At 38.5% G+C, this 27824-nt stretch overlaps 2 protein-coding genes across 9 annotated transcripts in view; one reads left to right on the top strand and one right to left on the bottom strand.

Moving 5' to 3' along the window:
* pex5l (peroxisomal biogenesis factor 5 like) overlaps nt 1-20984 on the top strand; it is a 176090-nt gene extending 155106 nt beyond the window's left edge. For all 6 annotated transcript variants that reach the window (XM_008105988.3, XM_062976794.1, XM_008105982.3 and 3 more), the window contains 6 exons: nt 767-910; nt 3085-3155; nt 7805-8002; nt 10089-10254; nt 10643-10800; nt 12699-20984. In XM_008105988.3, the coding sequence (XP_008104195.1) occupies nt 767-910; nt 3085-3155; nt 7805-8002; nt 10089-10254; nt 10643-10800; nt 12699-12903 (942 nt within the window). In that variant the 3' untranslated portion in view covers nt 12904-20984. The remainder of the gene's footprint in view (nt 1-766; nt 911-3084; nt 3156-7804; nt 8003-10088; nt 10255-10642; nt 10801-12698) is intronic.
* A 217-nt stretch (nt 20985-21201) lies between these two features.
* Nucleotides 21202-27824, bottom strand: part of usp13 (ubiquitin specific peptidase 13) — a 102739-nt gene continuing 96116 nt past the window's right edge. For all 3 annotated transcript variants that reach the window (XM_016991983.2, XM_008105989.3, XM_008105990.3), the window contains one exon: nt 21202-27750. In XM_016991983.2, the coding sequence (XP_016847472.2) occupies nt 27657-27750 (94 nt within the window). In that variant the 3' untranslated portion in view covers nt 21202-27656. The remainder of the gene's footprint in view (nt 27751-27824) is intronic.

Below are 27824 nucleotides of genomic sequence, written 5' to 3'. Positions count from 1 at the left end.
AGGTTGTTGTAGGTCCACAGGGTTGCTATGGTCAACCATGGAAGCTCAACTGGTACATTAGCCTTACTAATCTTAACCAGAAGGGAAACAAATTTCACAAATGCCTTTTCAATTTGTTTTAATTTGCCATTTATTTGAATCCTAAAATGTCCTTTAGTACAATCGCAACAATTCTTAGCTCAGGAATGCAAGAAATGAATGCTGCATGGCTGCTACCCCCAAAAAAGTGCCATTGTGTTGTCTGTTTTGCCACCATTATAGTGTGAGATTCCACACTATAATGAAAGAAGATTAAGGGGTGGAGATGGTGATGAAGTGATTTCATTTTCATAACACTTGGCTCCAGCCATGTTCACTTAATATGTATTGACAGGCCATCCTTTCATCATTCAGAAATCCAAACACTGCTGTGAAAAGTAAGCCATCCTATCTATGGAAAATTGATGGTCCTCTAGATGTTGTTGAAGTTCATCTACCTACAGGCTCAGCCAATGATTATGCATGATGAAGGGTGTCATCCAAGGATGTCTATAGAGTCACAGGGTTCTCTAACATTTGCTATAGCTTTTTATACTCTCCTGCCTGCCAAAGAACCTTAAAGCTTCATGTATTGATAGGAGACCAGGAGCCATTTAATTTAGACCATAATTCCATGTACAGTTGTGAAGTGAATTGGATTTTCTGTGGGATGAAATGTGTATAGAATTGCACTGTAAACCTTTTGATGGTTCCATGTCTCATTGTCATCATCAATTCTCTGTTCCAGGGCTATTATTTTCATACAGAAAACCCTTTCAAAGACTGGCCTGGAGCTTTTGAGGAAGGACTCAAAAAGTTGCGAGAAGGGGATTTGCCCCTCACCATTTTATACCTGGAGGCAGCAATTCTCCAAGATCCTCATGATTCTGAGGTATCCGTCCTGATTATTATTCTGGAAATTGAGTTTGTTTCATCTGTAATAGAAGAACCTTTTAGCAGTCAGGCTTAATGGCTTACAGAGGCACTATGTTCCCGATCAATTATAACTGAAGGGGAATATATCATTAAACTAAATGGGAGACACTCAGAATACAGGAAGAACCCACACAGAACCTACAGTCAATATGGAATTACATCAGTTGTTTTTAACATAAATCAAATCTCAGTTAAAAGAGATCTATTGAATCAAAGAGATGTATATCTATATTGTAACTGTCAGAGCGCGCGGTTTGGATAAACACACATGCAGCGGAAGATCAACGAAGAATCACTGGCACCAATAAATAGGCTAAAGCCTGTTTGGCTTTCTATACAAGATTTACTCACAAACGGAAAACTCAAGACGACATATACATACAGAGTGCAAATAGGCAGAGGGCAGAGGGCAGAGGAAAGAACAGATAACACAGCAAGCTATTTATAACCACCTCTGCTGTCTGATGCAATACACAGATAACTCTTTACACACTCGCATAGTGGACAGCAGACAGCATGATGCAATCTCCAGCTCACATTGCAACACTATAACTCAATTACATTTAAACAACTCTATATACAATCATTCCCACTTCCCTACTGTTGTTTTTTGTTATTTCTGTTATGCCCTTTTCCTAGGTCAGGAGTCAAAACAGCTTACAACTAATTTAAAAACATATCATTAAAATCCATAAAATGCAAGATTAAAATGAGATTAAATCCTCAAATCAGATTAAAACAAATAACATTAAACATGCACACACCAGCACAATTAGCAATATGTACCTCAGTATAGCTTGAGTCTACTTATGTGACTCTCTATCCCAGGCACAGACCAACTTCGGCCCTCCAGGTGTTTTGGACTTCAACTCTTACCATTCCTAACAGCCCATGCCTGCTCTATCCAGTCGGATTTACCAACAGACTTCAGGCCCTAGTTTGTGCAGTTATGTCTTGGACCCATTTATGGGGTTTGATTGCACCTAGTAGGATTGGAAGGGACAGCATGGAAGATTTATTTTTGGACTATAGTTCTTACTGTCACCCAGTCAGAATGGCAGTCAGAGTTCTGGAAGCTGTAATCAAGGAAGTAATTGCTATGATCTGGGAGGTTAGATTGTGGATTACAAGAATCAAAGTTCTGAGTCAGTTTATTTAAACACTAGCATTAGCTCAGTAGTTCAATACCACACTGAGCTGTTGCTAGGACCTCTCTATCCACTAGCACTTCTTATGTACAGAATGAACCCTCCGTATCCATGTGGGATATGTTCCTGAACTTTACTCTGGAAAACTAGAAACCATGGATAAGAGCAAACGCTTCAGGACTCATTTAAGAAAGAAAAGCGGGGTGCAAATATATAAATAATAAATACCATATTTACTCGATTCCAATGCTCACCTTTTTTACTAAATTACCTTCCCAAAATTAGGGTGTGCATTAGATTTGCGTAATACGTTAAATATTTTTTTGGGGTTTCGGGGTTTTGAAAAGTGAGGTATACATTAGATTTAATGGCGTGGGCTGTGGCGCAGGCTGGAGAGCAAGCCCGGGCTGTGGCGCAGGCTGGAGAGCAAGCCAGCTGTAACCAGCTGCAATGAATCACTCTGACCAGGAGATCATGAGTTCGAGGCCCACTCGGAGCCTATGTTTGTCTTGTCTTTGTTCTATGTTAAAAGGCATTGAATGTTTGCCTATATGTGTAATGTGATCCGCCTTGAGTCCCCTTCGGGGTGAGAAGGGCGGAATATAAATGCTGTAAATAAATTAGACTCGAGTAAATATGGCAATAACCCTGTTGAACAACTTCTGGCAGAAGTTACCATAGATTTGCCCTGGATGATCTATATAATTACTAGGTCGTCCATGTCAATCTATGGTGATTTCCAGCAGAAGTAAACCATAGACTCACCTGGTGGACCGAGAGTCATCTGGAGGTCATATTTTGTTGGATGTGGATATTGGGGGAAGGGGGGGTTACTTTTGCTTGTTTTTCTCACTTTTTTTGCATTCTTTCAATTTGTAAAAGTACTTATATCTAGACTTTTTAGTGCCTGGCAAAAAGGTAGGGTCTCTTCTAACAAAATACTTAACAGTGCAATAATTGTACAAAAACATCTTTGTTGCAGGCTTGGCAGTTTCTTGGGATAACGCAAGCAGAAAACGAAAATGAGCAGGCAGCTATCGTCGCCCTCCAAAGGTAGGCAAACAGCATTAATTTCAGAGGATCCTGTTGAGTGTTGCATTGTCGATAATGGAGAAATTGCCATGTTGGTCTTCAAGTAAAACAAAAGGGATGTACAAACTATTCTATTACCTTCCTTTAGAGCACTGAAAGAGGGACAAGCTTTCAAACTGCTTTGAACAGGACCTAGAATCTATACAATTTGGCAACATCCCGAAAAATAATATAGAGGGATAACTTTCAACATAGGTTTTATAGAGAGCTATCATTTTGTGTATGTGATTGATGAGTTCAAATCCAGATTAAGATCATCTGTAGGACTTTATGCTTTAGGTGCAGAAATCATTGAATTTAATATGAGGCATGGTCCAAGTCATGTTGCATCTTAGTGAACCTACTGTTATAATATTGACTAAGCTTGTGGAATTTATGGAAATGGTTTGCTTTCCCCAACCTATATAGTGCTGCCTGCTTCTCCCAAACCAGTTCTGATTGGTTTCCAAGTCTTCAGTACTAGTTTTGGGGTGAATAAGAGGGAACAATATAATTTATTCTCTAGGCCTAATCAGGCGCTGTTGTTTCTCTGTAGTGCAATACAAGAGTGAGACCATACCAAATGCCTCTAACTTGATGATGTGTATATGGTTTAACTCTTACTAGTTTAATGTGCATTGTATCAATTTCTACATGGTGGGGTATTTTGCAGGTACACCTGTACATGTGAAGGCTTCTGGATTGGGATTTGGAGGATGTGGTATCCTGCACACCCAGGGTACTCATGGTAGTATTCACACATGCAACTATACTTGCTATGACACAATTAATAGTAATTCCCCCTCAAAAAGTAGACCTTCTGAGATCTGGGAGACCTTCACACTGCACACAGTTCTGCCACTGGTTCCTCAATATGTCCACTAGCTACAATTTGACTGGAGCTGCATGTAGTTTTATAGAAGTTAGGAGACTGGAACAGAACTTGTGGGAGTATCTTTATTATTTTAAAATGAAGAGATGAAGTTTCTGGCTCTTATGGCTACAAAGAGATATATTTTGACCTGATGACCATATATGGTTATGTGCTGTAAATCATATGGTGGGGCTTAGTACGTCTTCTGATAGCCAGAGGTTAGAATCTTCTTGCTTATCTATGTTTCCAGTGAAGTTCTCAGTTACACTGAATAAGTTCTCTTTTGCAGAGAATGGTATTCAGTGTCTCCTTACACAATGGCAGTCAGACAGTATTTGGAGCAGCTCTACCCATCTCTAAACTCAAAATTGCCTTTGCTTGGCCACGTAGGAGGTCTGTTATGCCTTCACCTTCCTCCTGGACTAGTGGTTTTCAACTTATGGATTCCCAGGTGCCTTGACCTACAACTCCCAGAAATCCCAGCCAGTTTACCAGCTGTTAGGATTTCTGGGAGTTGAAGACCAAAACATCTGGGGACCCATAGGTTGAGAACCACTGTCCTGTATTATCTGTAGCTTTCCCTCTTATATCTCCTGCCCAACTGTGTTGCTGCAGTGTTACACTCCACCAATGATAAAAGAGAAAAGATCCCAGATGGAAAATATGGTTTTGTTCTCTCTCTTCCTACCTAACATCATAAGCTATGCAAGGTGTATGCTTTAATCTGTACATCTGCTTTAGACACAACTACTTTTTTAACAGTTCAGTTTAATCCTTAAAATTGTTTGCAAAGCTTAATCTAGTATGCTATTGAATCAAACAAATGGAAACATGGAAGAAAAGCTAACAGTGTCCATTAAATACAAAGATAGAACTGCAAATAAGGAAACTCTTTGGTATTCCTGGCACTGGCACACTTTCGAAAGGTTTATCTCTCCATTAGGCATGCTCCTTAATTGAGCTAAACTCATTCCTACAGCCAGATGTTAAATATGCAGTGATCTTTTTCTGGTGTGGTCGTGTTTGCAATTCTAGGCAGATAGCAATCACCCTGCACTTTCTTTCAAAACACTAGTTATTATTCCTCATGCATGAACAGTCAGCTGCATCATAGTCACTTGCCCCTGATATTGAGTACATACCATTCATTCATTTATCTAAGAATATTTTAATTACTATAGTCCCTTTCATATCTTTCTTCCTTGCACAAGATAAGCAAAGTAGAGTAGTCCCACATATTACACAAGGAATCCATTCTAGGATTCTGTGTAATTCAATTTTTTGTATATAATCTAGAATCCTATTTTTCTTACATGAAATGAATAATATCTTGGACTTCCAGCTAATGCATACCATAGCATTGCACAGGAGGATCTAACGATGCCTAGAGAAGTAATCTCCTAAACTGCCAGTGTAGTTCTGTGGTCAACCTTAAATGGAAGAGAGTATCTATGGTATTCAAAGCTCTTCATGTACAATTCAAATCATGTTAAACAAGCTTGCATGATAAGTGGGTCTACTGCAACCCACACCACCATATCTACTTAGGTTTATTCCTGATCTCTGAAATGAACATATAGGGACCAGGAATTTCTGAAAGAGTTGGCAAGGAATAACAGCTCTCACATACACCGTGTGTGCATGTTTTATGCATAACATAATAACTGGGCATTTATTAGTTGAAGGTCTGTAGCAAATAATAATTATGTGGCTTTGAACAGTTGCAATTTCTGGAAGAGGGTGTGAAAGGTCAGTTCATGCTGCAGGAATATATGAATATCTTGGGAACTGTTCCTTTGTGAGGATGAGGTGATCTTCTTTGATTTGCCTGAGAAAGTGTCAACACTTTTCAGAACAAGGGAGAAAGAATATTTAAATATCAGTTTAAAAATTAGATTGTTCAGTCACATAGAACTCTGTCAATTGTGGCATCTATTTATTTTATTTATTTATTGGATTTATATCCTGCCTTTCTCCCAGAATGGGATCTAATTTATCATAGTGACCCCAGTGAATAGCAGCTGTGATACAGAAATATTTCTATCAGCTGATGGGTATGAATTAACATAGCCTTTGGCTACTATTGCTGCATCCCATTTAATATCTTCATATGTAAATCATTGTTTTGGTGCACCACTGACTTTGTTTCATTTTGATAGGCCCTCAAGCTTTAGTTAGCTTTGGAACTGAATGTACCAGGGCCCTGGAATTGTTACAGAAGGTCCATGAGCCAGCTATGTTAGGAAATGTGTTCTGTTGTACCTCCATGAGACTGTGTGACTACCTTTTATCTATATCCAAAAAGCAGTTATTTTGCCTATAACTGAATGGCTATTTTTGCAGCTTTTTGTATCCCCTTGCATCAATTATTTTGTTGTGCATTTACAAAGCAGAATATCCAAGGTGGAGTAGTCACCAAATTATCCCACCTAGCAGCTTTTAAAATGTGCTTTTTATCCATCTTAGGAGAAAACAATCACTTAGTAAAAAAGCACATGCTTTGTCCTGAGAAAAGCTCAGTTCAGTCTTTGATGGCCCCAAGTTGAAAGGACCATACCTTGGAAACGTCTGCTAGTTGGTGTTATTACCAATCAGTTGACAATACTGGGCTGTAGAGATAATTTAACCATAATAATGCAGCTTTCAGGGAAGTATTTCACGTGGAATCCCAAGGAACTGTCTGAATGTATCTTCTGGTTCCTATGGCAGTATGTCCATATCTCCATCCAGGGCTAATGGCTGTTACATAGAATCACGCAGCTGGAAGAGACCACAAGACCCATTCAGCCCCATGCAGAAACACAAAATCAAAGCACTCCTGGCAGCTGGAAATTTATTTATTTATTTACAGTATTTATATTCCGCCCTTCTCACCCCGAAGGGGACTCAGGGCGGATCACATTATACACACATAGGACAAACATTCAATGCCCATAAACACATCAAACAGAGACAGACAGACGCAGAGGCAATTTAACCTTCTCCTGAGGGGATGTTCAATTCTGGCCACAGGGGGGAGCAGCTGCTTCATCATCCGCTCTGACGACACTTCCTCATTCCAACGTCGTAAATTAGTTAAACTTGCCTCCCCACTTTTATAAGTGGTACCTTATTTCCTACTTGATAGATGCAACTATCTTTCAGGTTGCTAGGTCAGCAACGAGCAGGGGCTATTTTTTATTTTTAATTGACGGGTGCTCACTCCGCCACGGGCTGGCCTCGAACTCATGACTGCATGATCAGAGTGATTTATTGCAGCAGACTGCTCAACAGCCTGCACCACAGCCTTTGTTAAAAAAATTCTAAAGGAGACACCACCTCACTATACGGCAGTGTGTTCCACTGTTGAACACTTCATACTATCAAGAAGTTCTTCCTAACATTCAGGTGGAATCTCTTTTTCAGCAGTTTTAGTTCATTGCTCCATGTCCTAATCTCTACCTTTCCCTACATTTAGGCTGTGTTTGGGTAAAAGGATAACTTTTAAAGCTGCTCATATTGGTTAAAAGCTAAGATTAAAATTCACATATACACATTTTCTTGGAACTAGCAGCTCTTTTTTAACTCTATTAGACTGACTATGAAGTAAATCTGCAAAGGAGTATACTGTTAATTACAACCAAAAAATAAAACCAGACTCTCTTTCCCCAAAAATACATTCCTTGATAGGTTTAACTCAAGACCCAAAGCATTGAATTTTAATTAATGGGCTTCATGCCAGAGAAGTATTGAGTTAATATAGTTTGCCTTTCCTCAGGTGCTTAGAGCTTCAGCCAAACAACTTGAAAGCGCTGATGGCCTTGGCTGTAAGCTTCACAAATACTGGCCATCAGAAGGAGGCCTATGAAGCATTGAGAAGCTGGATCAAGCAAAATCCCAAATATAAATACATAACAAGGAGCAAAAAAGGGTCTCCAGCATTGACTAGAAGAATGTCCAAGACAGGCAATGAAAGGTAACAATTGTTTAATCAGTTGGGGTTATTATGAGTTACATCTGGACCATTAAAACGCCATTAGATGCACTCTTGGATGCATGTGTCTTCACAGATGTCTGTTTAGAAATAAGTAGTGTGTCAACGGATGGGATTGTATTATTTGATAGGTATGAATATGATACAAGGAAAATAATTCTGCACACATGAAAGCCTTTATGAAATGTATGGGATAACCTGATCATGTTGATAGTGGAGTGATGGCTATATATGTCTGTATATCTGTGAATGCAAACAATAACTAACCTAAAAGATTATGAGCCCTCTCATTTACCCTATGAATATCCTAGAATTCCAAACCTGAAAAAATGCTGAAGTTAGTGATTATATTAATTCTGCTTGCCTGATTTTAACCACTATCATAAACTGGTCCAGGCATTTATAATGGAACCCCAGACAGAGTCAAGATCAGCTGACAACTGACAATAATCTGGGGCTGCAGGTGTGTCAACCAGTTCTGGATGGAGTTACACACCAGATTAAAACCCTTGACGACAAGCACCTCTGTTTTGTCTGGATTTGGTCTGTTTGTTTTTCCTCATCCAGCCCATATCATCATCACACTGATAACACCCTGCCTCATGCCTATGGATGATCTCTCACAGCAGTTCCATGTAAATATTAAAAGCACTGGGGATAGAATGGCATCCATAAACCACAGAACAACTCCTTTTTTGAGGACTTGCTATCCCCAAGCGCTACCATCTGGAACCTGTCTGAGAGGTCCAACCGGAACCACTGCAGCACAGTTCCTCCGACTCCCAGCCTCTCCAGGCATTTGAGAAGGATACTATGGTTGATGCTGTCAAAAGCTACTGGGAGGTGTAGAAGCACTGACAGGATCACACACCCCTTTTCAGTATTAAGACAGAGATCATCTACTAAGGTGACCATGGAAGTCTCAACTCCATATCTTCCTTTGAAGCTGGTTTCTAATGGGTCAAGGAAGTGTGTGTCATCCAAGACTGTGTGGATTTGGAGGGCAACTGCCTTCTCAATCACCTTGCCCCAAAAAATGAATGTTGAGACACTGGTCTGTCATTATTAAGGTTCAGGGGATCCAGGGAGGGCTGGATGACTGTCTTCCAAAGGTAAAGTATTGACAGTGGATCCATAAGTGACAGCGAATGCTTGTTCTGGATTCACATGGTCTTTCACAATGAGGACATATATTTCCCGATAGAAGGTGGTCATGACAAGGGTTTGCTTCCTTTTGCCACGTTTCTCCATTTTGCCCTGTATTCATGCCTTTTCAAAGTCCATAGCACCACTGCTAACAGCTGACCTCTAGTTACAGTGTTTCAGTACCAAGGCTTACCACATTTTTAAGGCTAGTTTAAGCCCATCTTTTAATTTTTTGTTATCAACTGACATTCCATTTTTTGTTTTTGAGTTGAGAGTTACGTAACTGCTTTGGGGGACGGTAATTGGATATTTGGACAATGTAGTTAGTCCAGCAAAGTTGATGGTGGAAAATCATCACTGGTGGTCTTTGCTTCTTCTAGAACGCTGACACTTGTCCACCTGTCTTCCCAAGAGATTTGCAGGATTTTTCAAAGGCAATGCTGATAGAATCTTTCCAGAATTCAAGAATTGCATTTGTAGATGGTCCATGTTTCTCAGGCATATAACAGAGTTGGGAGGACAAGAGCTTTGTAAACAAGTATCTTGGTATCCCTGCAGATGTCCTGATCCTCAAACACTCTGTGCTTCATTCAAAAAAATAACGTGCAGTCTCAGAGCTCAGGTGATTGTATTTTGGCCTCCATGTTGACTTTTGTGGAGAGGTGGCTGCTAAGATAGTGGAAATGGTCAATGTTTTCTAGCATTACACCATTAAACTGTATTGCTGGCATTCCAGAGATTGTTTTGTACCTGCTGGTAGAGCACTTTGGTTTTTTTATGTTAAGTGAAAGGCCAAAACTTTTGTTTTATTTATTGAGATGAACAGTATTACTGTTATTACTACATATGTATTTTAAAATTATAAGAAAATATAAAGTAATAATAATAATAATATCTCTCTATGCATGGTGTTGTTTTCTAGTTCATTGCTCGAGGAGGTGAAAGAATTGTACCTAGAAGGAGCTCATCAAAATGGTGAGATGATAGATCCAGACTTACAAACAGGGCTCGGCGTGCTCTTCCACCTCAATGGGGAATTTAACAGGGCAATAGATGCTTTCAGTGCTGCTCTCACTGTTCGGCCAGAGGTGAGTTTGACATTTCTGCATTAAAAAGTTTTACACATTGCTGTCCACTCTCATTTTTTAAAGAGCTTGGTCTACATTAACAAGCTGTCACTTCAGCCATTAATACTTCTGCCTGAAATAGAAATGTTAATTGCAAGGAGAGTCCCATTTTCAAATAATTGTATTTCTGTCCCATTTGTGACATGCTTGCAAATGAAGGAAGAGCAGATTCATAGGAGGTTATTCATCATTCCAAGTCATGATCTCATGTTCTGTGCCAGTTAATAAAAAAAGACAATTTCTATTTTTTTTTCTGCACCAATCATTAATTTGAGGCAGAAGGCCAATTTTTTTAAATTGTCTGTACAAGGATTGCACCAGTACTAGAAAACTATCATTGTGTTGTCAGGATTATTCATTGTGGAACCGTCTAGGTGCAACCTTAGCAAATGGGGATCGAAGTGAGGAAGCCGTTGAAGCCTACACAAGAGCTTTGGAAATCCAACCGGGCTTCATCAGGTCCAGGTACAATTTGGGAATAAGCTGCATCAACCTCGGAGCATACAGGTGAGTGAGACAGATGGATCCATATTCTTTATCTTTCCAAAAAAAGTGTTCATCCAGCCCTATGTGACATAACTCAGGAAAGCCACAGGAAGGGGAGAAACCCAAGGGTAGGATTAGTCTTTCCCCAAACTGTTTCTAAAAGAGAGTTCTTTTTACTTATACCCTGTTCTGCAAATACCCAGTCATGTTTCTGAAATAAATCTCTCTTGCATCTTCTCATATAAGATTTTAATTCAGAACATCACCCTTTTATATTCAGACCCCACACAAATTCAATGATTTGTTAAAATACAAATCAGAGTGTTTTGGGTTGAGGACAACTAATTTTTTCTCATAATTTCCCGGTAGAACAGAACACAATAAACCACATACAGTGGTTCCTTCGTGCAGCTGAAAGTGCAATCGTTCATTGTCAGTTCCACTGTAATCTCTAATCAGATTGGAAAATGTATTTGTGTGGACCACCGCTCATAATGAAAACTATAATTCGATACACACATCAAGATCTATACAGCCATTTATCATTGGAACAAACAACCATCTGCCCACACAGACACAAAAATGTTGATGTGTATGCTACATTGCAAAGGTTTTTAGTCAAAATAGTCACATTTTAGAATTGGAAGATAGTTTAGAGATCATCTAGTCCACTCCTGAACTTAGCCAAAAGCTTGCAGCTAAAACAAATCCCTAGCAGATGGACCTCCTGCCTTTGTTTAAACCACTGAAAGAGATCCCATCACTTCCAAAAGCAATTTACAAGTTTAATCAGTTCCTAATCTAGGAATTATCTCCTAATGTTTAGCCACAATTTGTTTCTTTGCGATTTTCAGACATTAGTTCTGGTTCTGCCCTATACAACTGTAAAATACATTACTCCCATCTTCTGCATAACAGCCCTATAGATCTTTGAGGAAAGCTGTCATATTTCCCTTTCATCACCTCATCTGTGGACCAAATGTATCCAACCCTTAGATACCTCCTTATCAGTTAATTCCATGAAGTCCTATAATATATTATAATACGTGGAAATAACAGAAACATTTCAGTAGTAAAGCGTGTTGCAAAGTTTCAGCAAGCAAAGTAGAAAACGCCATTACAATAAGTAAGACAACCTTGTCCTGGTGCATCTCAGCAGCAAATCACAAAGAACCATTTAAATCAACTATTTGCTACTTCCCTTTATGTTTTTTCTCTGATTTGCTGCCAAATTTGAGTGGGTTAATTTTGTTGGGGGTCCAAAAAGGGGCTCCATTATGGCTTTAGGAGCCTATCCCTGTTTTAAATGCATTGTTTCACCTGAGAAGATAATGGAATGAAATACAGGCCAAATTCCTGGAGTGGACTTGTGACATGTGTCCTCCTAATCATTTCAAAACCATCTTCCAAGATGCTGCAGAACCTCATTCTGGCAATTTACCAGCCAATAGGGAAAGCATCCAGCTATGTCCCATATATTGTGAACACATAATATAGGCATTCTCAAGGCTCTCCCAGCATTTCTCCAGAGGTGCCAGTGTATATAATTGTTGAGTGTTCATCTACAAGAACATAACTGGATGTTCCTCCATTACCACCACCATCCACTTCTCTGCTGACAAGTAAATTGGTGTTTGTGGGGCATGCAATGGCAGTCCGTAGGGAGGGGGGTTGGTGAAGGGATTTTGGTTGTTTCTAATTTGGAAGAAAATTCCATCTTCTGCAACAATCCAAGAAATGTGTTACCCAAATGTAAATTGGGCTTACACTTCCATTGCTCAACAACAGGATGCTAATCACAGAATCAAAAAAGTGCTAAAGTTGAATCATGACGTCTGGTTACTTCGAATTTTTGTGGCTGCAAAGATATTGGCCTCTTCTTCTCAGTTTGACATGCTTTCTTCTCTTCTACACCACAGAGAGGCAGTGAGCAATTTCCTGACGGCTCTCAATTTGCAGCGGAAGAGCCGTAATCAACAGCAGGTTCCTCATCCTGCAATTTCAGGCAATATCTGGGCTGCTCTCCGGATCGCTTTGTCTATGATGGACCAACCAGAACTTTTTCAGGCTGCTAATGTGGGCGACCTGGATGTTCTATTAAAGGCATTCAAGATTGAGCCCTAAACACACATGCACATGCATGCAAACAAACACACACACACATCAAGCCCTTTAAAATTCAGAAACCTTATTGAGACAATAAAGGAAATATCTTTACATTCCTGGTTTGATCAGAGAAAGGCGACTTGGATGCTTTCCAGCTGAAAGGGATTCTGCAAGTTTCTAGCAGATCTCCAGAAAAGAAGTTGAAAAGCACAAAACTTTGTAAATACCACCTTGCTCAAGTGTTTGCGATGAACTGTACAAGAGCTACCATGACACAGATGGGAATTGGATAAAAAATCCTCTTACCTGAATATTCTTTATAAAACGTATCAACCTATATGAAGAACATTGTGTTACATAAGCAGAAAAGCTTTGTAGAGAAGAGCATTGGGTAACATTTTCTTGGGAATCTACTAATCCATTGGATCTGCTGGGCAAGAGTGGTGGCTTGTAGTTCTGTTCTTCCAAGGGCCTGTTTTCCACAAATATGACCATCGGTACTTGCATGTTAGAGTAGCTGTGTTTACTCCATCAATATATTTACCAGGTAACCCTTTAGAGCTCAAAATAAAGTTTTCTGGGTTTTAAAAGAAACCTGAAGTCTAATCTTGTGAGGCCTGCTATGGCAAAGATCTCATGAAAGTCAGGAAAAATTCTACACAGAGGAATTTGCAGGTCAAATCATATATTTTTGGGCACATTGAGAAAACATATATTGTACTTTGCACTAGAGGTTGGGATAGGTATCATTAGGGCTGGCCCTAGCTGGGTGCCCTGGACAGGTCTCTCTGGGTGCACCTCTATCCCTTCCCCCTTCCTAGAACCACAGGTTGTCTTTCAAAAACCCACACCTCATTAGCTTTGAGGGTTAACTTCTTATGGAGCTTTAACTTTCAGCCATCTGTTTTCAGTGATTATGGAGGAATGTTGCATTGTAAACCATTACTGGTGACATAACAGTGTCTGAAGGTAGTTCAGAACATTACAGAGATAGAGTAAAAGAAATGTATCATGCAGTTGGTAGATAACTGCTATATGCTTCCTTCTCCTCCATCAAGTGCTTAAAACAATGGCAAGGATCCTGTTGGTGTATTACATTGGTGTAAGTGTTAATAATAGTGGAGGGGAAAGGCCATGAATGCAACAGTCATGAAGAACCTAATGTGTTGGCAGATTTTGTCGACCTGCCTTTGTCAGTGCTCCTCGACTAGAGAAAAAATACAGTCACTAATGCAGTGCACCAACATGATGCCAGCTTGTGTTGGCTGTAGATATAGCACAGACCTTGAAAAAGCTATTCTTTTAGCAAACAATTCCTGGAAGATTCATAGACCATTGGTGGCTGGGACCGCCTGGGTATTGCAATATAAAAAATAACTTTTCCAAGCTTTGGTGAAGTGGCCAGACAGAGGTAACTTGGATGTCCAGCAGCTGGCTGCAGAGATGTTTGTTGTGCTTAGTGCACTGTGTTTTGAGCAGAGCTCACAACTTAAGTAGAATCCATGAATGTATGCACTTTAATCGAGCTTTTTTTGGTTAGTTTATATTCTGGGGTTGGGAGGGAAATGCATGACTTTTTTTTACACTTTGACTTTAGGAACAAACTATATTGATTCAGCTATGCTGGGATGAAGATCCAATAAGGATTCCTCAATGCAAAGTTACTACTTAATATTGCAAAGAGAAGTAATCAATTGCAGTCTCGTTCAGTTAGTTTTATTATAGAAGGGTTAAGAGAAGACAAACGTCAGCAATGAAAGAGCACCTATCTGTTCCCTTGTAATTCAGCAAGAAAATGAGGGACCTGGGTGTTTTTGCAAAAAGATTAAATTGAAAAGAAACTAGATTGAATGTTAAAATATCTAGTCTAGATTCCAGAATTCCTCTCTGTTGTAGATGGTTATAAGATCCAACACTAAAATAGGTTTCATGGTCAATGAGAAGTGAATAGTCCCCATGTAATAAGTGGGAAGTCTATTGATTTTGGTAGGTCCCTTACCGAAACTTTAAAGTTACTTTTTGGGCTACAACTCCTGAAGTATCACAGACACTTGCTGTGCTGGTTGAAGTATTTGTTTAATCTAAAAATATTAAATTTCCCAGTCTCTGATCTGATACCAGAAAATAAAGAGAACTGAAGCCCTCAAGGAAATAAAACACCTTGAGAAAAACTCTTTTCATTCATATTGACTTCTAAAGTAATAGATGTTAGACTGAAGACAGAAGCTTCAGTGGTTATTGTGTTTTTCTTCGGGCAATTGCGTTATTCTATAGGGAATTGTATGACGATGGCAACCTTTCAATATAAAAGACACAAATAATAGTGAGAATATCATTGTAAACATTGCCAATATTTTTAGGTTCTTAAACATTCAAAATTGCAAATATAAATATTCTTTTAAAAAACAGAAATTAGAACTCAGGCCTAACTATAGCAGACCAGTGGGATTTCCCAATTTTGGCTGGCTCAGGTTCAGTAATGAATTCAATAGGTAGTTTGAACTAACCAACAGAATTTTAGCTGCTGTTTTCATTACAAAAATAGAAAGAAGAGATTATCGGTTACAATTTGTGAAGCCTTGTTCATGGTGGGTTGCTTTGTCAGTGCTGGTGTTAATTCTTTTGCATCAGAACAGGATACTTGAATCCACCATAGTCACACTTTACTGTGAAATCCTCACAGAGATAGACTACAGCATCTTCATTCTGAGGCATTGCCTCTTGAAGAGTTGTGAATTGTTTCTCAATCTTCTACCCTTTTGGCATGTACAGTTTTCTTAAAAGTGCAAAGAAAACAACCAGGACATTAAAATGTTCCTACAAATCCCACCATTAAGACTATTCATATTCCTGTGTCTAATGTTAATCTTCAATAAATTGGAATCCTTAGAAAATAACCCAAAGTACATGATGAAAGCATTTTTATTGTCTGTGACAGTTTATAGTGTTGTTTATCTTTCTGTTACCATATTTCTACCATACAACCCTAAACATATCACCCAGTCTCTTCTGGCTTCAGAAGCTAAATATGGTCAGGCTTAGTTAGCATTAAAATAAAATACCAGAAAAAATTCCAGGTATCTCTAGGAAGGAATCCAGGGAGTTGTGGCTCAAAAAAAGTAACCTTTCCAAGCTCTGGTGTAGGTTATGATATATCAGATGCCAATAGACCAGCCTACCCTTTGTTGTCCCCAAAACACAGCATGAGGACAAATGTACTCTGGGGGAAAAACAAACAGTGCAGAAGTAAGAGGCAGAGCTCTCACACAGATTGCAATAAAACCTAGATGGAAATGATCCAATCCATCTTACTGCTTTTCTTTGCAATGATATTATGATGCTCTCTGCGCCATTGCTATTATGCTATCACTGCGTGTCTGCTGGAAATGGCAATTTATTTTTATGGCTTGTGGACAAGCCTCTTTGCTGCCATTCCTTTGCCCTTTTTTCTGTTGTCCAGAAAGCTGCAACAGTTAATCCTCCTAACATTCGAATGCTCCAGAATACGTTACCCAATAAGGGTTACTCAGTAAAGGATTCTGAATTGGTTATCAGAAAAGGAAATTAAATGCAGCAAAATTAAAACCTTGAGAGAATGTCTTTTCATTCCTGTTGTAACATTGCTCCCAGAGTCCAGCAACTTGGAGACAAATCTAAAGGCTGTAAACAGCCTCATCCCATTCTGCATTTGCATCCTTTTTGAGTGGCAGTTTTGGACATTTTGATACCGAACCTTATGAGCTGCTATTAGGCAGTGGGATTGCATGCACTGCTTGACACAGGGATGCCACTCAAACTGGCATCCCTGTGTCAACTATTCTTCTGCCTATCACCCTACCCCTTGATCAATAATATATATGCATGTCCTTTCCCTTCTTCCACTCACACCAGGCAATAATATGGGAACAGGGTATGACAATAAAGAGGTATGACTGATTGAAGGGCAGCTGATAAGCCGAGACGAAATTCGACACAAGGCTGCATTATTGGGCAGCCTCTACATTTAGTGTCACACATATGTCCACTCGGTATCTGCTGTTTTCCGGTTTTCTGGTAGACCGGTTATTTCAACAGAGCCAAATGCCATCTTTATCTTTTTAAAAACAACTCAATTTCCTGAGCTTTATAGACTTCTTTTATTTACCCTCCATTGAAGATCATTATAGCTAGCTGAAACGTGTGTTATCAGGAGATGCGCACAGGAAGAGAAATGTTTAAATGAGCAAATATACCTATATATATTGTAATTATTTCTCCCCCTCCCTGATAGCTGTGAAAGTTTGTAAAAAAGAAAAAAAGGCAAAAAAGAAAAAATATTTTTAAAGAAATAGCTAGCCTCAGGTATCAAGTGTATTGCATGCAGCCATATTTAACATCTACAGCCCTGCTACTGGTATAATGCATGCTAGCAAAGCAACAATCTTTTAAATGCAAAAGCATGCTGTGCATGTCTCAACGATTCAACATTCATAAGAACAGAGTCAATATGCCAAGCAGCAATTTGCTTCCGTTAGATAACTGGGGTTGAAAGGTTGTGTCAAGTGACCTGAGAAGAAATGAGAGGAGCGAATTATGTCACTTGGTTGGCAACATGAAGCATTAGGTGGTCTCTTCAGGTAGCAATTTTTGCAAAACATTAAAGGTAGCAAACTGCAAGTTATTGCCACCCTGGGGTCTGAGCAGCATTTTGCACTTTTCAGGCACCAATCAGATCAGGGCCCACTTTGATCTGTTTTTCCAAACTCACTGTTCCTCTGCATGGGTCAATGATCAAGACGGAGAAAAAGCGTAAAGAGTTTACAAAGCCTGAAATAAAGATACCCCTGGAACAAAGGAACCAAATGTGGGATAAAGTCACTTCCAGCACACAGGGTATTTCATTCATCCTTGCATGAGCTGGCAGTAGATTCGGGTTTACATCCAATTGTCAGTCCCAACTAGAGCAGAGTCACTAAATGAGATTCACATGAATGTCGTGCAAGTGGTTCAGTGGGAACGAACGATTGGTTTTAGGCTCAGGCTTTATTTGGTGACTCTGAACTAATGAACTGGAGCTATATGACATCCCTTGTAGATGGAGGCAACACTGGTCAAGGAGGATGTCCGCACCTAGGAACAGACTGTTATTGGCAACCTTTGAACTGTACTTGTAGTTGGTTCTTTAACAACTGCTTTTTCTGCAGTTATTTTCAGGTGAACATATATTTGTCTGAAACATGAAAACATAAGAAACTCACACACTGTGGGAATAGATGGTTTCCACATCAGTGGGAAGTTGAGCCTATGTTGGATTTGAGTCCAGATATTAAAGTAGATGGTGCTGAACTCCACACCAAACCCAGGTTCACCACCTTAGATATAGTCTTTAATATCCAGACCAAATCTCAAGAGTGGGTGCACTATCCCATTGATGTGCAAACCATCATGAATCCCATACCACATGGCAGAACATTTTTGTCCCGTGTGTATAGTCTACATTCAGTTCATGATTGCATTTCATATGCATAAGCATAGATTGGTTGTACAGTCAGTTGCACAATGTTACAATTCACTAATGAGGCAACATGTTCAACTACTACCTGTGGATGTAAACTTAGTACTCCATCTTCTTAGTTTAGGATTTTTGTCATTATCTGCATCATGTTTTTTCTTATTATGACTAGATACTGAATTTTTGGGTATGGGATGTAATGGCAATGTGGAGGAATTTTGTAGCTGGATATTAGAGGCAGAATAAATATTATTAAACAAAACTTTGGAAATGTTATTTTGATTACCACTGGGGAATATGGGAAGTTCTAGTCTGAAAAGTAACCTTTTCTAAGCTCTGCTATAAGCTCTGCTATAGCACAATTCCCTATGAAGGCTGCTACTTATATTCACTTGCTCACATTTAAAGCAGGAGTGGACAAAAGAGCTCCCCTAGATCAGTGGTTCTCAACCTGTGGCTCCCCAGGTGTTTTTGTCTTACAACTTCCAGCAATCCCAACCAGTTTACCAGCTGTTAGCATTTCTGGGAGTCGAAGGCCAAAACATCTGGGGACCCACAGGTGGACAACCACAGCTCTAGATGAACTGAAGTAGATCAGAAGGGGCTAGTGGTATCACATTACTTGAATAATCAACCAATCCTTGCAATGCCTCTACTAATTGCTCATTTTTTGCCACAGTGTTCCTCACTTGTAAGTTATGAGCATTCATGGGTTTTCATGGGAAAGGATCTCTATTCAGTTTTGGAATGTTGCTGGAGCAAGTCAATATAAATATTTGTAGTTTCATTAACAGGACTTTTTTTGGGGGGGGGGGGGAGTGAAAATTGTACTTTCCCCTTGAACCTCCATTTGATGTTTTTCCAAGTCATTTCCAACATATAGCAACCCTAAGGCAAACCTGTTGCAACTTTTTCTTGGCAATATTTGTTCAGGAGTTTGCCTTAGTTTTCCTCTGAAGCTAAGAGAATGTGATTTGCCCAATATAATCCAGTGGGTTTCTGTAGTGGAGCAGGGATTTGAACCCTGGTCTCCAGAAGGATAAGTTGTGTCCACATGCACATGTAGTGCAATGAAGCAGAGATTGAAGTTATGGTACTTTATCAATACTTCCTTTGTCTCATACACAACCTAATAAATATTCTCCACAGTGGGAGGAAAATGATGAGTAGGATTCCAAGAGATTAATTCGTTATATTGTTTCATTGCACCACCAAGCAATCATTTGCGTATGGGGAGAGCCCAAAGCATACTTTTCAAAATCCAAAGTGAAGACAATTCATGTATTCAACTACAAGTCATGGATAGATGAGGCAACTGAATGATGCACATGCATGTGTGAATATCTCCCTCATCCTGACTTTGCAAATACAAATCTATGACTTGGTTGCATTTGAAAGACCTCAGCCTTAATAAGCTTTCTCTTCCTCTGTTTGCGTAACTTTTCTATTTGTGTATCATGAGTGGACTGAAGAATGACATTCTAAGTTAGCAGCTTTTTAAACTATCTGTACTCAGTTGTAAATTTAGGGGAAATGTTTATAAATAAATATATATTTTCTATATAAAGTATAAAATGCTCTAGATGAAATTAAGCATATATAGTTTTGAACAGAATCTTGTGCTGCCTCTAATACATGATGTCAAAATGTGAAGCTACATATCTAGAACCAAAGTTTGGGGCCTTGTTTTGAGGCCCAATAAGAGTCCATAGGAAGAAAATATGGAGGTCGTCCCTTATTTGCATCAGTGGAGAAATTCTTTTGATAGGCACCAATCCTGCAAATACTAACAAATTACCTAGAACAATTGTTTTATCTAAAATTGAGGGTGTGATAAAACCAATTGAGAAATGTACTAACCGGGCCAAAGTATTTTAATGTTATGAAATCATGTTTGGGCTGAGTATCTCTTATCCATAAATCTGAAATACTGTATCCATAATCCAAAACTGTCCACATGCTGCCTGGGCTATTTTAAAAAACCAAAGTGACTAATTTCATCATTAAAAATAATAATAACTGGGGTCAATTTAACCTGCCCCAAATGCTTAAAGTTCTGCCCAAGGCTGGAGCTTTGTGATTCAAACCAGAAGTAATGAAGACATATGTTTTTGCAGGAATGGTTCCACAAAATGCAAAAGAAGCAAATGGGAGCAGAACGAAGTCCTAAAGCTGAATGTTTTCAAAATATTCAAAATACATCCAGACTTGAATATTCTCCAAGCAAATAAGGGGTATAAGATTAGTCTCCAAACAATTACAAAATTTGCCTCTATATATTTAGTGCATTATTCGCTGCAAAAAATAGTTTTAAAAAACACAGTTCTATAGTTTACTGAAGCTTCCAAGTGATGTTTTTGTGCTCGGCTCTTTAGCGCAAATTATGCTTTTAACTTGGAACTATATGGGTATTTACGTGTTTCATTTATAAGGCTGTTATATTTGCAGAGCACTACAGTAAATGTATTTTTGTACGGTAATGGAAGCATGCCTTCCTCTGATTCCTTTCTCACATATCAAATTGTATTTATTTTCCTGTATTTATATAAAATTGTGCAATTTTTAAATATGTTTTAAAAATAAACTTTTGTGTGTGGCTTCACGTTGACATTTGGAGATTTCAGTTATTTATTTCAGCTAAAAGGGAAGGCAGAGATTTCCTACTTGGTACCTACAGTTAATTTGTATATTCTTTTACTTCAAAGAAAGTTTATCTTAATTCCTTTTCCAAACATTGTCGAGTCTGATAGAAGAAACAACCACATCAGATCCTTTGGAAATAGCAATGACTAAAAACACAAAACAAAACACTGAAACAATAAATGTTCAATTTCTTGGTTTTTTAATTTAAAACAATTGCAACAACATCTCATTCATATCTTCTCTTGTGGCAAGGAAGTCCTCTTCATAACATGAGTAGTGTTTCAAGCAAACAATTCGGAACAGTGCAAACTTTATCGGATTGCAAACACTTCCAGGATACAGTAGTTATTCTCAAGTGACGCGAAAAGAACTCACACTGTTTCAATTGAATTGGAGGAACAGGATGGGAAGGTGTGAATAAGGGAGGAAATTAAAAGGCACATCCAGTTCTACCATAATTTTGCATAGTCATTCAATGCTTTAGAAGACAGGAAAACTAGCAAAACTGTCAACAAAAAGGAAAACAGAAGGCAAAACCTGGAGATTCACAATGAAATACTTTTGATTGGAATTTAATATAATAAACCGGTTCAAATATTTTTAAACACTTACATAATTCCCAGTGCTGTTTCTCACCAGTGAGTGGTAGAATCATAGCATGTGCATTTTTCAAACATTACAACTTTTTTTTCTCACTATAGTGTGCTGTCTGCAATGGTAGCCATAATGAATCAGACACAACTCAGATACAAAGGCTACTGTGTATGGAGCAGGTGTGGAAAGAATAATTAAAAATATCTGAGAAATGATTGGAAAATATGTTTTTCAAGTACAATAGAGTCTCACTTATTCAACATAAACGGGCCAGCAGAATGTTGGATAAGCGAATATGTTGGATAATAAGGAGGGATTAAGGAAAAGCCTATTAAACATCAAATTAGGTTATGATTTTACAAATTAAGCACCAAAACATCATGTTATACAACAAATTTGACAGAAAACGTAGTTCAATACGCAGTAATGCTATGTAGTAATTACTGTTTTTACGAATTTAGCACCAAAATATCACGATGTATTGAAAACATTGACTACAAAAATGCGTTGGATAATCCAGAACATTGGATAAGCGAGTGTTGGATAAGTGAGACTCTACTGTACTGAGAAACCTTGATGGGACAAATCTTGGAATTATGAAATTTTTTGCAATTTGGGACTTGTTCTGTGCAAAATTCACAGCTGTTTGTTTGTGCATACAAAAGAGCACCTTCTGCATAAAAAATACTGTATTTCTTTGATTCTAACATGCACTTTTTCCCCACAGAAACATCTCTAAAAATGGAGTGTGTCTAAGAATCATGGGTTTATAAATGTGTGCATCTCACAATCAATGGCATCTTAGAATCAAAGAAATGCAGTAATTTTATTATGCAGAAATATTTTCTAGTAGAAAAAGCTGTGTCTTCAGAACAAGTTATTGGAGCATTCTGTGTAAAATGTGTGTGTCCTTGTGCAGAAAGATATTTTCTGTACCGATCAATGTGTGGATTTTGCAGAGAAAAGTTCCTAATTGTGAATAGGCTTTGAAAGTCTGTCAAAATCTTTCTTATAGCAGGAAAAATGTTGAAATTACTCATTTCCTTCAGGTAAAAAAGAATTAGTGATGAATTTTATCCCGAGTGTGGAGGCATTTAGACCATTTCAGACAGTTTCAGTTAACTTTAAATACTCATTCTAGAAGTCATAATTTAACTGGGCAGAAAATCTGTGAGGCAGATAGTAAATAAACATTTTCTAGGGAAAACCCTAAATTCACTATATTAGGAATGAGGAAATCCACTCATGGGACAAAAGATGCTCATACCTGAGAAGTAAATTGCATGCATGCATGTACAGTCATCCCGTCTACCTGGGAGGTAACCGTTCCTATAGGCTGTTGCTGCTGGTCTGAAATGTATCAATGATTATCATATATTGTTGGGGAAAGGCTTCATTTTTCAATTAATGGAAAAAAATAGACATTAAACCAATGGAAATTTGATAAGTCAACATTTATATAAGCTCTATTGATTCAACAAATTTACTCTAATTGGATTAACAGTTAGGTTGGAAAGGCCACGGAAAATACTATTTCAGAAAACCTCTTCCTCCTTAGTTTGCAAATCCAGCAAAATAAGTTATCATTTTTAAATGATAAAAACAAATATTTTTGTAGGGAAGGTGGTATGTTAAGAATGCATTTTAACCCATTAGGCAACACAAAGAAAACAGAATTGATGTGAATCTTATCTCCACTGTAAAACCAATCCCTGCACATAATCCACTGGAGAGATTTTCTACAGACGTTCTTCTAAAATGTTCTTGTACTTCATCCCTGGTACATATGCGGAAAACCTCTTTCAGGACGGGTTTATCATTGGTTACAGCAAGCATCAATATTCTCCTTTTGTTCCAATATAATATCCGCCACACATTCTAAACAATGACATTGATTTCAATGATATTTATGCATGGAAAGAGAAGTTTCAGTTACCATCAGCAAAATAGACATCAGGTCTGAATGGTTTAGGCATCCATGAGCAAACATTTATTTTTCTTTGTGCAGATGGCTTAAAATAGGGACATTCTATATGGATGAAGGATGCATTCTTAAAGATTCATGCTTCAAGTTTGCATGGTTTTTTTCTTCTCCAAAATGTTGATTCAAAACATGATGCTCATAACCCAATTGCTGGCACTGGGAGAAAAAGATAAACAGCCATGGCTACCAACCGTACTGAAATAAAATAAGCATAACTATTCCCCATGAGAAGTCTTTCACAAAGGATCACAAAGAAACTCCTGCAAAACACAAACTCATTTTTCAAATGTTTAGATTTAGTTGGAAGCTCCTCGGTAGTCATCTCACATGTATATAAGGACAGTGCTCTCCAATTGTCATTTGGCGCATTGTGCTGAAGCTACACTACGTCTGCAATGCTAGTGAAGTGGGCAGAACCAAGACTTTAAAGGCATGACATAAGAACTGACTCATAATGAACAATCATACATCTAGCACTGATTATTGAGTTTTCATTTTAGTAATTGTACCATAAAAGGGAATTCAATCACCCACTGAGGCCACAGGCTTTGTGTACACCAGAAGTGTCCACCTTTTGGCTTCCCTGGGCCACATTGGCAGAAGAAGAATTGTCTTGGGCCACATGTAAAATATGCTAACACTAAACATAATTGGGGGGGGGGAGCTTTGTCCATAATTTTCATGGTATCTTGTCACCACAGATATGCAAAAAAGTCCTTGAACAATCCTAATTAAGTGCCACCACATTTTTTTGGGGGGGGGGGGGGTATTTAAAAACTGTTGAGTGCATCTTCTGGTTGAACTGTTAGCAACTATAATGCAAATTACAAAAAATACTCTTATAATTGTAGATGTAACATACTCTGTAGGTGTAACATTTGTAGATGTTACATATTTGTAGATGTAACATATTTGTAGATGCAACGTATTTGTAGATGTAACATACTTCCATTCCGTTGTCACCCACAAAGTTCACACTCGAGAACCATGCAACCAAGTTACAACCCCACCCATCCGTCATGATGTTTTAAATATGTTTACAGTTTTGTGTTCATAGGCATCGTGGGCTGCAGGTTGGCCAAGCCTGGTGTCCACTGATCCTGTCCTAATATGGCAGGATGTTAAACCAACCATATTAAAATTTGGTTAAGGTAAATGGGTAGATAACAGAATGTTATCTGAGCATCCCATTTCATTTCAAAAGGGCTGACAAAGAACACATTTCTGATAGATTGTACACTTGCACCCGAGTCAGGTATTTCAGACTTCCACATTGTATGCAGAAGAATGAAATATAAATATGATCATGTGATGGAAGAATGAGAAATTTGGGGCAAAATGCATCTCTGAAAGCATTCTGACAGTGATTGAATGTTGTCCTATTCATTGTTCTGCCCTGTTTTTATTCATTGCGTGATTGAATGATCCTCCAAAACCTCTCTTCAACCAATTATGTGTGGATATACACAAAAGTGAGTTGTGTGGCACTGAAAGATTTAGGAAACTACAGCAGTAACAAAACACCTGTCACAACAGCTGCATGACATTTTAAACAGTCTGACATTTAAGATTGGGTTTTTTTGGCTTGATATTAAACTTTGCAATATGCAGCCCCATGTCCTACACACTCACAGACATGAACAACCTGCTTTTGTTTTAGAAAGAAGAATTTTATGGTAGAATGCGGAGTTCCAATTATTTTCACCCATAAAGAGAAAGTTAGCAAAACAGTTGTCCGCTGCTTCACGCTAGCCCTTGAGGTCACAAGATGGAAGAAAAGGTTATTTGGTTGCATTTCTCCATCAGTTCTCTGACATCTCATTTAAATAAAGTGAAATGCAAGCACCATAAGGCAAGCCCAGACTCTGCAAAATCTGACGTTGGAATCATCAGAATAACATGAATATTCTAGGCAGGTTACCCAGACTAGAAAAAAAGAAGCACAAGGTCAACTGTTGTGCTGCATTTAAATGGGCTGGGAGCCTGGGATCAAAGACTGAGCCAGACCTGGCTATGAGATAGAAAAGCATCCCAACTGGCCTGCAGCAGTCTTGGTAAGTGAATCAAGGCAGGAATGAGCAGGGGAAGAAACAAGCTTTAAAATACAAACTCTGGATTCAACTACTGACCACGCTGTTGCACTGGAAAGCCTCATTCTACTTTCTCCAGATACTGGTTTCAGGACAGCAATGTGCCATCCAGGGCTTTAAAGAATTATGTGTTTCAAATTATACTAGCTTCAAGAAATACCTGAAAGTCAAAGCTTTCCACACAGTACAAGTACCTCTGTATGCACATAAAGCTCCTGAACATCTTGTATAAAGAAGTGTGACGTTACATCTTTATTTAGGAACGCCAGTTAATTTCCACAGTAGCAGATGAATTTAAACTACCTTGGTTCAGTTCCAAAGGGCATCATTTTCTTCATGAAATTGAGAAAAGGGGGAAAGAAACCACTCAACCTCAACACTTCAAATAATAGAACGCTTTGCAAAACCATTTAAAAAATCCAAAAAGACATTCTAGAGTGTGGATGGAAAGAATTAACTGTGAGGGCAAGCTTTTAAAAAGATCAATCTGACTAATTCAGGTGATTGGTTCCTTTGCAAACTGCTGATAAATCACTATCATTGTTGGGGATTTTTTTAGAATTCTAAAATTAGGGTAACCTCATCAGCAGTTTTATCAAACCCTACTTCTGTACAAGGAAGATTTTTTAAAGGACTCAGCATTTTCCAGAAAGCAGAACAATATGCATGGCTACACATTGATGGAAATTATTTTCTCCATCGCTAATTCTGAAGAGGGTTGCGTTTAGTATAAGTTATCTTCAAAAAGCTCCCATTAAAAATTGAAAAGAAGTGTGTGATACATATTCTTGAGTGGTATAAAAGAGTAAAATAAAAGAGGCCCACAATAAACCCAAAACAGAAGCAATTTTGGTTCATAGCCCACGTGACAGCCATTATAGCTTCTTTACGGCAAGGAATCCTACCTGATCCACCACATTTGCAGGTTCTCATCACATCCATTCTTCCTCATCATATGTTAATTTTTGCAGACTTATGGGCTCTGGGTTCTCACAGAACAAGGGAAGAAGGCACAAGAAAAACTAGGCACAAGGTGAGCACTTGCGAGCATTATGAAGGTATATATGTTGTGTTCCAATCCTCATCAAGCAAGGAAAAACCACCAAATTGCAGCTTACTGATCCACAGCCCCACATGAACTTAGATGCTTACACAGAGCTCTTGCACATGAGAGCATTTATTTCCCATTGGGAGGAGCAGATACACACATACAAATGTGCATACTGATCCAGTGAAACTGATGAAATGAGCACTTCTTTGCTCCCAAACCATGAGCAAGTGGTGGGTCAAGGCAGAAACATTCAAGATAAGTTTTCAAACCAACCAAAGCACCAAGTAAAAAGAAAGTAACTTTAGCCTCAGGGATTAACCTTAACTTCAAGCACTGATATTTTCAAAATATTCAGAGCTGCTGTTACATACCAGGATATGTAGATTTATACTCATTTCCCCTCCTAACCATGGAGATACAAAGCTCACAGCTAAGCAATTTCCATGCCAGCAAACAGATTCTTTACCAAGAATTTAATGACTTCCGTTCAGAACAGTGGCAAACTCCAAGTCAAAGGAAGCTGCTGACTATAATTGTTGACTTTGCAATGATTTTTGACAGTCAAAACTGAGCTGTGAGGTAAGAAGTGTGGTCTTTTTGGAGATTAGGATTGGCTTTGCATTTCCCAGTTGCTTGCTGCAAACTCCTCGTGTGATTTGAACAGTCTTATGGTCTCCACAAAATGTGTATACATTTTAAATCCTCAAACACACTGTGACCTAAACAGAAATTTCTCCACTATAGTTTAAGAAGGCATCAAATGACTGATCCTGATTTAAGCTATAAATAGTACCCAAATATTTTCCTTTTTTGTTTTTTGTTTTTTTGGCAGTCCAAAGGCTTTGCTTGTTTCAAACAATATTTTTGGCAGAATAAAAAGGCTTATGGCTTCGTAAGGCCAGGAGATATAAATGAGGCCTAACTTGATATCCTGCGGTAGAAGTAAATATATCCCAACTCTCTAGGCGGTCGTTCAGAGGCACAGACTTTAAGGTCATTGTAGATCACCCACCTGAAAAGAGAGAAATTGGGAAGGAAAGAAGGAAGAGAGAGTAAGCCTCATGAAAGTTACATTTAATGCTCAAT

Source organism: Anolis carolinensis, chromosome 3 (genome assembly GCF_035594765.1).
Source record: "Anolis carolinensis isolate JA03-04 chromosome 3, rAnoCar3.1.pri, whole genome shotgun sequence".
NCBI lineage: Eukaryota > Metazoa > Chordata > Lepidosauria > Squamata > Dactyloidae > Anolis > Anolis carolinensis.
Note: the sequence above shows the minus strand (reverse complement) of the source record. Positions and strands in the feature narration are given on the sequence as shown.